Raw genomic sequence first — 12,634 nt, 5'->3', positions numbered from 1 at the left:
TTAGTGGCCTCGCATCACAGCAGCCGTGTCTACTGGAAGCCACTCAGCAGTCAGACAGAGCAGCCTTTGTCTGATAAATCTTAACAAGCACTACAGCTAAATTGGAGTCACAAGTATGTACAGTCTGTAGAGAGTTTGAGGCTGCAGGCTTGTGGGGGGCTGCGACTGTTTCTTCCTCTGCTGGACCATAAGTCAAGTCAAATCATGATCTGAGCAGCAGGTTCTGGGGAAGAGTCTTCCAACGCAATATGGAGAGCTGGCACTGTTTGCTGCTGTGCATGCTAAGTTTGGCGCTGGCCCCCGGAGAGGCAACAAAAAATGATGATGACATCGACCTTGTCAGCTTCCTGAGAAGCATCTACCCCGGGCTGCTGGTGAGAGACGAGCCGTTCATCGTCAACAAAGAATTTGAGATAAACTCCCTCAAGGAGCTGGGACGGCCTGTGTTCCGCTCAATCACAGAGCAAAGCAAGGTCAAGCCAGTCAATCAGGAAACAAATGGGGCTCCTGGACCAGTAGTGGTGACCAAAGACGGCCAGATCAAGGGGATTACGGTGGACAGGGCCAATATATTCTATGGGATACCATATGCAGACCCCCCTGTTGGGGCTTACCGCTGGAAGCCCCCCAGACCTGCGAGTCCTCGGCCAGGGGTTTATGATGCCTCCTTCCCCAGGGCATCATGCATGCAGGCCTGCAGCGGACCCATCACTGAGGAGTGTCCTCGGATAGTAAGGAACACTGCAACTTTTCACTTAATTGCATGTTGTCGTAATATTGAACTTTAGGATGATAACATGCTTGCATTTGTGGTAAAGGTGACAGTTGTACTAAGGGGAGAGAGAAGGCCCCTCGTGCTCTGAAAACCCATTCAAGTTTTGGAGATGTATCAAATATATTGTGTACATTGGTTAATGATGGACGGAACTAAAGAGCCACCACTGTTTCTGAGAGTATGAGTTAAAACATGGATGTCATATAAGGACTCATTTTTGGACTCCAAGATGGCACACATTCATTCCCATCGCAGTTGCACACCCAGTTCATGCCACAATAGTGTTTCTCTCTGTCTGATTTGCTTCCACATTGTGAGGAGGGCTGTAGGGTCCACAAGTCCAGGTTCCCCCAATACATGAAAAACGTCTATAATCCGCATGATTTGTATTAAGGATTACAGGTCTATTGTGAAAGAAATACTGAATATTTCAATTATTATTTGTTGGCCTAATAGTAGTTGAATTTAAATATAATCTAAAAATACTCAACTCAGCGTGTAACATATCTACAATAAGAATAACTACAAATGTGTCAAAAAACAGTCCCACAATGTCTACAACACCATTTACATACCATAGATTAGCCTAATTTAAAAGGAGCTATACACTGTATCTGGTTTTACTTATTAAGAAACTGCTACCGATGAAGTAGCAAATTGAAGTTGGAAGAGGTTTTCTTATTGGGCAGGTGATTGAGCACAGGTGAAGTGAATGAAAGCAATCAGGAGACACTCAGACACAGGAGGGAGCCGGGAGGAGACCAGGGGCGGAGCCACACAGACACAGAGACACAGGAACACAGGGGGCAAAGCCTAAACCGTGACACTAACATGCCCTTAAAGGCACGCGCGGTCAACCCAGCTATGTAAACACAGCAAATAGTTGTTAGCTGCTATATTAATGCGCTAAAAGTCGTTTAAATAACCATTAATTTGACAATTTACATCATAACTAAGGAATATTTGTAGTCCCGGAACAGCAAGTTAAAGCTAGCACTAAATTAAATGTTGAAAAAAAATATTGAATATTTCCTCTAATGTCCCAAACAGGTCAGTGAGGACTGCCTCTACCTCAACATCTTCGTCCCTCTGAATGTGGAATTCAGCTCCCCGCTAGGGACCCCACTGCCCGTCATAGTGTGGATCCATGGTGGGGATTTCATTGCTGGCTCTGCCTCCAAGCCGCTGTACGACGGACGCTTCATCAGTAACTTCACCCAAACCGTTGTTGTGAACCTGGAGTACCGACTGGGTATGAAAGTTTGGCGTCATTTTCACTTTTATTGGCCCTGTTCTACTGTAACATGTGTGTTAGCATTGTTACATATTCACTTTATACATTATCAATATGTATATGAATCTATGTAGAAAATATATACTGTATACACAATAATATTGATATCTGTGTATTTACCAGAATTCTATCTTTTTCTAAATTGGATGTGCAGGGATAAAGGAAGGATGACTTGTAGCACTGGAGTTGGCCTGGTACAGGCAACAAGCAGGCATCACGTGGTAGACATTAATTATGTGTGTGTGTGCGCGTGAGACAGTATGAGACTGGCTAATGTGTGCGTGTCATCATTTTAAATGAGCGAGCCGGTTGCCGAAAACAACAGAAGAGATATGTGGACGGTAATTCGGAGCTCAGAGGAAATGAATGTCTTGCTGGATTCAATTATGTCTGATCATGTGAATTTGTGCTTGACTTAAAGGTGCTTTTGGGTTCCTCGTGTCGGGCAAAGACCCTCACTCCTCGGCTGCAGGGAATTATGGGATCTTGGATCAGCAGGCGGCTCTTCTTTGGGTCCAGCGGAACATTGCAGTGTTTGGAGGTGATCCCGGCAAGGCAAGCTAGCACAGCACAGCACACCTCCAAGGTTACAAGGTTATTTTATTGTCATTGTACAACAGGGTTGCATGACGGAATGGAGATTGTAGTCCCATTTTACTACACGACATTTTACACGAAAAAAATATTAAAATCTAAACTAAACCTGTATCATATGTGGAGGGTGGAGGATCAATTAAGGAGTCTCACAAACAGAGGAAAGAAGCTGTTCTGTAGTTCGGTGCTATACGGCAGCTGATACTTCTGTAAGCCTCTAATTATCTTAAGAACCTTAAAGAAAGAAAAACATCACTTTCTTTTGTGTTCTTTTTTAGACTGTCAAAATCTCCAGTAATAATTTGCTTAATCAACTTACATTTTGGGATTTCTGAGTAGCGAAGTTCAAAAACAGTCTTCCTTTTTAAAAGGTTACACTGAAAAAAAAGACTTTTTGGCCCTGTAATTATTACCTCGATTATTTTTGTAAATTTTACAAGAAATTATCATTCCAGTGCTTTTACTTTAAAACATCACCTTTTATTTAATGTGTTACTTGGTGTTTGTTTGTAATTATGTATCCTCATTTTTACAGTACATTTTAATCATTCACACTAAGTAATATCTACTAAACTACTGTATTGAATGCACTACCTGACACAACAAACTAAAATGTACTTGGGCAATACGAGTAAAACCTGGCAACCTATAGCGCGTACTCAGGGGGTGACGTCAGAGGAGATTTCGCGCTCCTTTCTTCAACGAGACGACGGAACAGCAGAACCTGAACAAGGCCGGCTGAGTTTCACCTGAGGAGAGGAAATTCATGGACGGGAGCCATTGGGGTAGGTTATATGTTTAATTAATGCTCTACGTTGCTGTTGAGCCTTCGGTCAAGTCTGTGTTTGAGTTGTGAACACTGAAGAGTAGCGAACTGGTCAGTTTAGCGTGCTAGCTAGTTAGGCTATCATGCTAGCTAACTTGGGACAGCATTACAGACATGGCTCACGGCGCTACATTTTGTGGACATGTTTTTGGTGGTTTTGGTCACGATTTTACAGGGTTCTCCCATGAAAAGTTGTTGGCCTGGGGACACGGTGCTCGACCAGCTGCGCTCTGTCGGCGAGGGGGAGGGGGAAATACTTCGGTTTTGTGAAGCCCACTTCTGCCACACAGGTGCTTTGCTGTGCTGCGACACACGCACAGCGCGCTTTCTCTCGGACATCCTCTTGCAGCCGAGGTCGAATGAGGAAAATGTGACAAGACATGGAATCATAGCTAAGCAGCAACAAGCACACTGGTCATGTGCTAAAAAATATTCCATACGTGGTGAAATTAGTGACTTTAGAGCGAGTCTAATACACGTAACATTATTTTGTCACTATCATATTCTGACATATTTTTACAGTAACTTATATTTCTGTCATTAGTTTTGAACTGGTCTCTTATGTCTCTATCCAATGTGGTGTCCTTGATGATTAAGGCTTTGGGCATGAAACAAGGTACCAGTACTGTGTTGAGTTAGTGTCGCATATCAACATGACTAGGCCTGCTGTGTATCTCAGTATTAACATTATGTTGGCTTGTTTATGTGCTGTTTTTCTGTGTGGGGATAAAACGTGCTATCAATATGAAGATTTAAGCCAAATTCAGATTTAATGTTGTGTGTTCATGTTTTAACATAATTTCTCTATATATTTCACAGAATATTAAAGGACGTTCACTCTCAGCAAGTTGACATCAACAGTTGACACAAGGTAAAATTAACTTGACATATACATTTGAAGTCGTAGTTTGTGTTGTTGCTCAATAGTACATTATACTGGGAGGACTACTGCATTAATTGTTTTAGCAAGGTACCTCATCTTGATCATGTTGTTTTTTATTGTCTTTTGTTTCAGATCAATGAGGAGTTCAGAAGAATAACCACAGTTCATCTGGAGCGAAACTTTTTGTCGAAATTGGACAATTGCACTACCAACTTTCTGGAGATATTTGGGACAAAAGGTGGAGTTGCAGGAACAAAGACCCATGCTGGAATCACCCAGCCTGGTAAAGTTTAGATATCTAATATTATATAAAATTATGTTGGGCTCATATACACTGAGAATAGATGCATAATGACGCATTTGAACACATTCAATATTTTTGTTTGTTCCCCCACTATCGTCATTTTTTGAGAACACATCAGACTCGAAGATGTAAAAGTGAACATTAGTAAATTTGAATTTCAAAGTAGTCATTGAAGAGGACTATGCTCAACATGTCATGAAGATCCTTGTCATCTATGGAAATGCAACACAGAAAGGCTTCACTCCTGACAATCGTGTTTGTCGTCAGAGGGAAAAGAGGTTCTTGATGACTGTCAAAGTGTGGCAAAGGCTTGCCTTCTGCTCATGGGCTTCATCTATGTGTATCTAAGTGTTGTCAAGCAATACCCATCGTTTCAAATTAAAAGTGTTTGTTAAATGACTAAACGTTTGTGTTCTTAGATTTCTTATTGGCAGCACTGATTTAGAAATGTTTTGTCTGGCAATGCCAACCAGATTATATATGTTGGTATTTGTGTGTGTCTGTCAGCAGTGACCTCTTTCACCAGTTAACAACTGGTGCAGTTTAAAAGATGTTTTGTAGAAGCCTTATGTTAAGACAATTTTATTAAATTAACAGTAGCCCAGTTTAAAAAAAATGCAACATTCATATTTGAACAGTTGTGTAGAGTAGTAGTAGATAAAAGATATATTGTGTAAATATTACTTAATATTTCTCAATTGAAAAAGTAAAGAAAAGCTAGTTAAATATACATGAAACACCTAATTGAGTTTTACTGGGGTTTTGTAATTAGATGCAAAGGTAGCCTGAGTAAAGACTACTATCAAAGGCTAAGTACATTTTATGTCTAAGGAAGATATTTGCAAGTAAAAGTTACTAGAAAATTTTGGATTAAAAAAAAAAACAATTCTTACTAGTAAGTAGACTTAACTTGAGAATTCCTGAGTGCAAATTGTTACCTAGCTTTTTTTCAAGTAAATGTCACTTTTTTTTTTTTTTTTTTTTTTTTTTTTTTTTTCACAGTGTACTTTGGCATTTTTCATTTCCCCATGTTTTTATTTCCAAGTGTCTCATGGGGACAACAATTTTTGAAACTGGTCCAGTAATGAGGGAGAAGGCTGCAGCCGGCAGCAGCTTAAGGGGCTGTAAAGTAATCCTACGAGGTCAATTTGGCTCCATCAATTCATTAAATCAATCAATTCAATGTATGCTCACTAGAAGTGCTTGTCATTGCCACTGACAGGCTCTGATTGTGTCCGACAACATTATGGAAAGAGTCACAAATCTGCTTATTTTCTGTGTTGTCAGGTGACAATATTTGGGGAGAGTGCAGGTGCTCAGTCAGTGAGTCTTCACCTGATGATCCAGAGCAGCAAGCCCCTGTTCAAACAGGCCGTCCTGCAGAGTCTGCCCTTCTCCATCCCCCTGAAGAGCAGGTGAGGAACCGTCATCTGAGAGTTGACACTGGTTACTGATGTGTGCCTGGCTGCAACGATGAAAACACGGCGGCCTTTTTTTCCCGAGATAGCGTCAGTGTGATTTGTGTTTTCCTGAGCTGTCGCTTTATTCAAACTTTGCAGGTGTTCCCAGCATGCTCACAGACAACTTCAAGCTGACCTGTAATTTGTCTGCGTCTCTCCCAGACACGACGCTTTGAAGCTGGGGAAAGACTTTGCCAAACAGACCAACTGCTCTGCGAGCGACATCGTCTGCCTGCTGTCTCTCGCTCCGCAGGCCGTCTTGGCCGCCCAGATGAAAACAAGTAGGGCCCCGCGAATTCCCGGCCTACGCTCGCCAAATTTAGAGCGACGGCTCTCGGGCTGCCCACACAGTTACATAAGACGGCAGGATACGGTGTAGTTTATTTGCGAAAGATGATGAAAAAATGTTAATATCCTGAGCGGTGGCATATTGGAAAACAGAATCATAAAAATGGAGGAATAGTGGGCCTCTGAAGGAGCAATTAGAGGGACTTTACCGCCTCACAGCACCAAATAACTGTAATACGTCTGCAGGGCTGACAGTGTTATTGATCAGCATCACTGACTGTGTGATTAGGTCATCAGCGGCTGTTTTCTGCCTCTCTGAACTCACTTTCATGCTCAGATATCTGGAACAAAAACACATCTGTGACAAGACATTTCAGAATCACAATCAGAATCAGCTTTACTGATGTTGATTCCATGTATGCTTACGCATACATGGAATTTGTCTCCGGTTTCCACTCCGCTCTCAATGTACAAACACAAATTTACAATAAACATGAAAAAAATATGTATAAAGAATAAAAAAGGGCAGCAATTTCAGCTGTGAAATTATTTCTATTCATCCTTTATTGAGCCGGGAAAGTCCCGTTGAGATACAAGCTACAAGACAGCAGCAATGAGCAGTTTTACATAGAAACAATTTCACATGTAAGAACACATAAAATGCATAAAAGGCAACACAATACAGGCCATACCAGAGATACCCAGAACACATTCCACCTGAGTCAAAATAAAACTGCAACATGTTTCCTTCTGGGCAGTTTGCACTGGGTGTAAAGAGAAAGCAGCTTTACGAAGCGCTGAGTGTACCTTGGGGACATTTTTAAAGACTCCTATATGTAGATAGTGCTATAGTCGCTGGTATGAAAGGATAAACGACTGGAGATATAAGAAGGTAACTTGCCTAACAATGTCTTGTCACTGATGAGCAACAAGTGTGTTTTCCTGCATGAGTGAGTGTATTTGTTATAAAACGTAAAGCAGCGTGACATGCAGAATTCAGCTTTTTAAGCAGGGACGAAGTTGCATGCACGTAAACCATGATGGCTTGAGGAAAGTCTCAGGATCATTACTATAGTGTTTAGAATGGCGATGTTCACCCCCATCCTTTGTCTCTTATTGATAAACCTCAGGGTAGACTGTATTTTCCATCTAACCGATGTGTTTTTGATCTCAGGTTCCAAGGTTGTGAACCCTTTCAGGTTCCTTGAGGTTTTTGAGACGTGGGGTCCTTTCATCGATGGGGAGTTGATAAAAGAGCAAGCTGTCACTGCCTTCCAGAAGGGCCACTGGCAGAAAGAGAAGTCGGTGCTGCTGGGTAAAAGACTCACACCCACAGACATAAACATACAGCTGCTGATGGAATGTAACCGAGTACAGGTTGTCAGAGTCCCAGTGAGCGTCTTTATCTTCTGTACTAAGTATTCCCCAGTGAAGAAGATGATTTGAGCAGTGTACATTTACAAGAGACATGTGATCTACAAGGGTTATAAAGGCAGTTTTCATTTTATCTCCACTTATATACGTATTTAGTTTTACCCCACTGTATGCTACTAATTTACATTGCAGAGGGACTTTGAGGCACTTTGACATCAAAAAAAACATTAACCTCACTTGATTAGGTGACCATGGCGGAACCGAACAGACAGAAGGTATCGAGTGAGTTCGGAAAATTTTAGAAACGTTACATTTACATTGGCAATGTGATCTTTCAAGTGGCTGCTTAGGCTGTGAACAGAAACCAATGTTTGGCAATTTCTGCCTGTTTTAACTTTCCAACTTAAATATTTACACATAACATCATGGTAGTATAAGTGGGCAATGCACTGTATTAGAGTTTAGAAGCATTTAACTAATTTAAATGAAATGTAAGAGCAGCAGATACAGAAATACTTTTCGTGCTGTGGGCACACTATTAAAGTAATTTTCTTTAGCACATGAGGTTTTATGGTCTAGATAGAACCACTGATTTTCTGGCAGTGCAACAGGTTGAATACTATGCATTTACTATTGTTAGGCTCCATATTTTTCAATCAAAAAGGTTCGGCCACACCTACATTATATGTTCAAGAATTAAGTATCTGCAAAGACAGTTGAGAAGTATCGGTAGCCCCTCTCCCTCCTAATATGACAAACTCATCCTCATGTCTGTTTTTACAAATTGCCATTAAGTTCATGCTGGCAGCACTGTGGACTCCCTTTGGTTCTCGTTAGAATACGTTTTTTTTCCCCAAGAAAACATAGCAAATATAACAAACCTGAAGGCAAAGGACCTGCTTTATAGGAAACTAAGCAGCCTAGTGAATTAAAGTGAAAGATGAAGCCTAATTTCTGGTTGATGTAAAACTGCCCACAGTCTTTACACCTTATGACAATCAGACCACAGAAAGCTTGTAAATGAATAACAAAAAAGGCGACAGGCAACATGGAAGTCTACCTGTTAGTACTGACTCTGTTGTCTGTCCTACAGGTACAACCTCAGAGGAGGGGGTGATCTTTGCGTACGGTGTCTTCAACAAGCCGGTCTCCGCATTGGAGAGCACTGTGTACGTCACAGCCATCTTTAAACAACACGCACTGCGGATCCTGCACAAGTACCTGCCCCTCTACAAGGACGCTGACCGCAGGGATATGCTAGCTCAGGTAAGAGTCTTTTCATTTTCAGCACTGTAGCTGATATATGGTCCCAACACATTCTCACTCCCAACTGACAGCTTGGTCAGTGGCCCTACGCCTCAAACCATGGCGCTCTACCCCTCCAGAGCCAGTTTTGGAGGTGTCAGGGATGGCGTGTCTGTTTCCACTTGTTACATGTACAGTGTCTTTTCAAAATAAACTTCCAATGTAGGTTTACTTTGTTTTTAGGGTTATTTGGTTAGGTTTAGGCAACAAAACTAACTGGCTTAGTAAGAGTTACAATAGGTACGCTTGTTGCATAATTTGCGTAGGCTGCATTAGTTAAGTACGTAAGTTAGCCTACATAACAAAATTAAGGTAAAATAAGTCAACATTGAGTTTTGATTGCACAAACAGTCTCACATTTGGTGGCTTTGCGAGGCGGGTGGTCATGCATGGGTCGATGTCCCGCCCAGCAGGAGCTCGTGTAACAGGGACCCAGCTGTCTTCTGTGCTCTTTACAGCTTTCAAAAACAATTATTCTCTTTTGCTGCTGGGATTAATTTCTGTAAAAAAATGTCACATTTCCTCGAAACCCAGGCAATTCTGAAAGACTGTGGACACTGTCCACCTGGAGAGCTATCAGCATGGTCCGTTACCTTAAGTAAAAGCTCAGTATTATCACCATTCTGCAGCAGTCAATGTTGCTCTTTGGCTCCTCAAACACAGCTACTGTCATTTGCCCACAGAGGGAGCTACAGCTCCAGTCTTTTTCTTAAAGTCTGACTCCAAAACACACCGTTTTTCATTTCTCCTCCATAATTTGTATGAGTGAAGCATGTGAAACCAGCTGGAGTCAGGGACTCTGTCTGTTTGAGGTGCAACTTTCTTTTGTTGTTGACTGCTCTCACTAAGAGGCAACGCGTGGCTCATGAATATCAGGAAGGGTCAGCGGAGGAATCACAGATGACGTCCAAAGACAGGCACGGGACGAGTGTTACTTTGTAATATTGTTGACTTTGTAATAATTATGGAGGTCCTCTGTGATACTAATCCTGTGCGAGTCAAAATTTCACCGCAAATTACGTACCACAAACACTTAAACACAAAGGTCATGTGATAATATCCTGTGCAAATCAACATCTCTGTAATTTGGGGTAAATATTTTGAAAGAAGATTTTTTGTTTTCTCAACTCCTTGTCAAGAACCATGGAGGCTGTGTTACCGATTACAAATGAAAGTTTTGGCAGCATTTGCAGTGCAAATTTAGGAGGCTCACCTCGCTATACGGCATAGAGACCCATTCGCAGAAAGAATAGAGTGAAATACAGACTTCGCTTATCCTGTGTGTCGCACGAAACACAGACGTGGAGGGTAATTTCTAAATCACATGAGGTCTCCTGGTAATACTAGTCCCATGTGAATGGGCCTCCATGCTGTGTAGCGAGATGAGCCTCTTGAATTTGCACCCATGATGCTGTCAAAGCTTACATATCTAATTGCCTACGAAAAAAAAAAATACCTCAAATCAAAGATGTTGATTTGAAAGGGACTAATATTTTCATATGAACTCTGTGTTAGGTGAAACATGGAAGGTAATTATTACAATGATTACAAATGACGAGAGGCCCCCTGGTAATACTAGGTAATACTAACACTGCTAATAGGGCTTTAGACTGCATTTGTTTTAGCAGGTGTACTGAATTAACTGCTAACCAACTGTAATTATGAACTATATTTTTTTAACATTTACACTTAAAGCTGCGCTTATCAATATTTTCGTATGAACAGGAGTCTTTTGAGTTTTTATCAGTGTTGAAATGGAGAGAGAGGTGGAATGACTCACTACGACACAGAAAACCTCCAGCAAGGCGGCGGCCTCGGGGAGCTACAGGGGGTCAGGAGGTGACACTCCTGGGCATGTTTAATATTCAGTCACAGTTCACGGTGTGGTAGGGAGACGGTGGACTCACAACCAGAGGCGTGCTCTCTCTCTCTCTCTCTCACTCTCACTCTCTCTCTCTCTCTCTCTCTCTCTCACACACTCCTCGTGCATCTCTCCATAAAGGGCACTTCTCCGGAGGACTGGAGGGGTCAGCACACATTTCAACCAGTCCGTCACTGAGGAGGTGATGTGGAGACCTCACAGCTACACTTTTATAGATGGGTGTTGTGCATTGCACAAACTGTCGCTCTGAACACATTCAAAACAAAAAAAAATAGCACCTCTTCACATCATCTTCTTCCCAGCTGAACACGCCACTCAACAACCTTGTGTCTTTAAAAGGGTGAGAAACAGTTCTGTTGTAATTAAAGCAAAAATGACACTCAACAACTTTCTTTTGTTGTCGAGGGCATCATTGACAAGCTCATCAGCTGCAAGTGAAAAGCTGCCCTCAGTCTGAGATTCTTTGAGTAATAGAAGGTCGATCCCGGCCAGGCTGCTACCATTGATATGGAGCTGCTGAAGAGTTTCTGGTTGGGCCGACTGTGTCCAAACTGGTTCATGTACTGTATCTCTCAGAGAACAATGGAGTAGCTGATTGAACTGGTGCAGGTTTTTGGGGAAATGGCACAAGGTCCAAAAGAATTGGCCATCTATACGTAAGCCTCTACATCCCATTTACAGTATGTAAACCAGGATGACATACGGAAGTGTGTGTGTGTGTTTGGCAAAGGAAGTACGGTGGAGTGCAATAGCCTGTTAAGATATGTGAGGACATAAAGCACCAAAGAAGCAGAATGCAACCAAAATGAATAGATCCAAGTGCTTTCCATGATTAGGTAGAATGTAATTATGGCCAGATAAAAACATGCGTTTAGTGTTACATTGCGTGTAACATTACACAAGAAAGAAATTACGGAGATACAGGGCACAGCATTATTGTCAACAGGGATTATTTTTCATTTTATTTTCTTATCAGTTATGGCATTCTATCACTGTTTTGATGTCAGTGAACCATGAAATGCTGACTTTTATATAGAAGAAATGTCGAAATGAATACCAGCAGTTTCGTCAAAGTACAGTCTTTCATTTAGTTTATAACTTAAAAAAACATTAAAGTGTGCAGTCACTCTTTAAGGACTGCAAACCTCAATGGGATTTCTGGCAATGTTACAACTACATGACAATGTGTCAGTGGTAGAACACACTAAAATGTGCTCGCACATGCCCCAGAAATCAAGCACTATGTGATACATATGCTGAATTAAGCAGAAATATGGACAGTTAAACCCTTTTTTCAACAGCTTTAAAAGTTGAAGATTTTCTTTCCATCTTGAGAGAGGACGCATGAGAAAGTGGGCGCCGGTGGAGAAAAATGTAGTGGAGAGGCAAACTAAGAAGGGACAGTAAAGGGGAGGAGACGTGGATGAGGGAGAGAGAGAGCAGAGGAGAAGTTTATTGACAGAACACGTGGTACACATTACATAAGTTAATTTCTACCTGTGCTTGTACCCACTATCAGTGCTCAGCATGTGTTCTGTATGGTAGTGATTAATACGTGTGTGTCTATTTGAAACAGACAAGTATGTGCGAGAATAGAATAATTGTGTGTGTGTGTGTGTGTGTGTGTGTGTGTGTGTGTGTGTGTGTGT

At 41.6% G+C, this 12,634-nt stretch overlaps 1 protein-coding gene across 1 annotated transcript in view; it reads left to right on the top strand.

Moving 5' to 3' along the window:
- Positions 1 to 248: 248 nt before the first annotated feature.
- LOC116399617 (cholinesterase 1) overlaps positions 249 to 12,634 on the top strand; it is a 15,220-nt gene continuing 2,834 nt past the window's right edge. Inside the window, exons 1-7 of the mRNA XM_031876896.1 lie at positions 249 to 731; positions 1,826 to 2,027; positions 2,491 to 2,624; positions 5,964 to 6,091; positions 6,299 to 6,417; positions 7,599 to 7,739; positions 8,892 to 9,064. Coding sequence (XP_031732756.1) covers positions 249 to 731; positions 1,826 to 2,027; positions 2,491 to 2,624; positions 5,964 to 6,091; positions 6,299 to 6,417; positions 7,599 to 7,739; positions 8,892 to 9,064 — 1,380 coding nt within the window. The remainder of the gene's footprint in view (positions 732 to 1,825; positions 2,028 to 2,490; positions 2,625 to 5,963; positions 6,092 to 6,298; positions 6,418 to 7,598; positions 7,740 to 8,891; positions 9,065 to 12,634) is intronic.

The sequence above is a fragment of the Anarrhichthys ocellatus genome, unplaced genomic scaffold, assembly GCF_004355925.1.
Source record: "Anarrhichthys ocellatus isolate YVR2014 unplaced genomic scaffold, GSC_Weel_1.0 scaffold118, whole genome shotgun sequence".
Classification (NCBI taxonomy): domain Eukaryota; kingdom Metazoa; phylum Chordata; class Actinopteri; order Perciformes; family Anarhichadidae; genus Anarrhichthys; species Anarrhichthys ocellatus.
The sequence above is the reverse complement of the archived record's forward strand: the minus strand, read 5'-3'. Positions and strand labels throughout refer to the sequence as shown.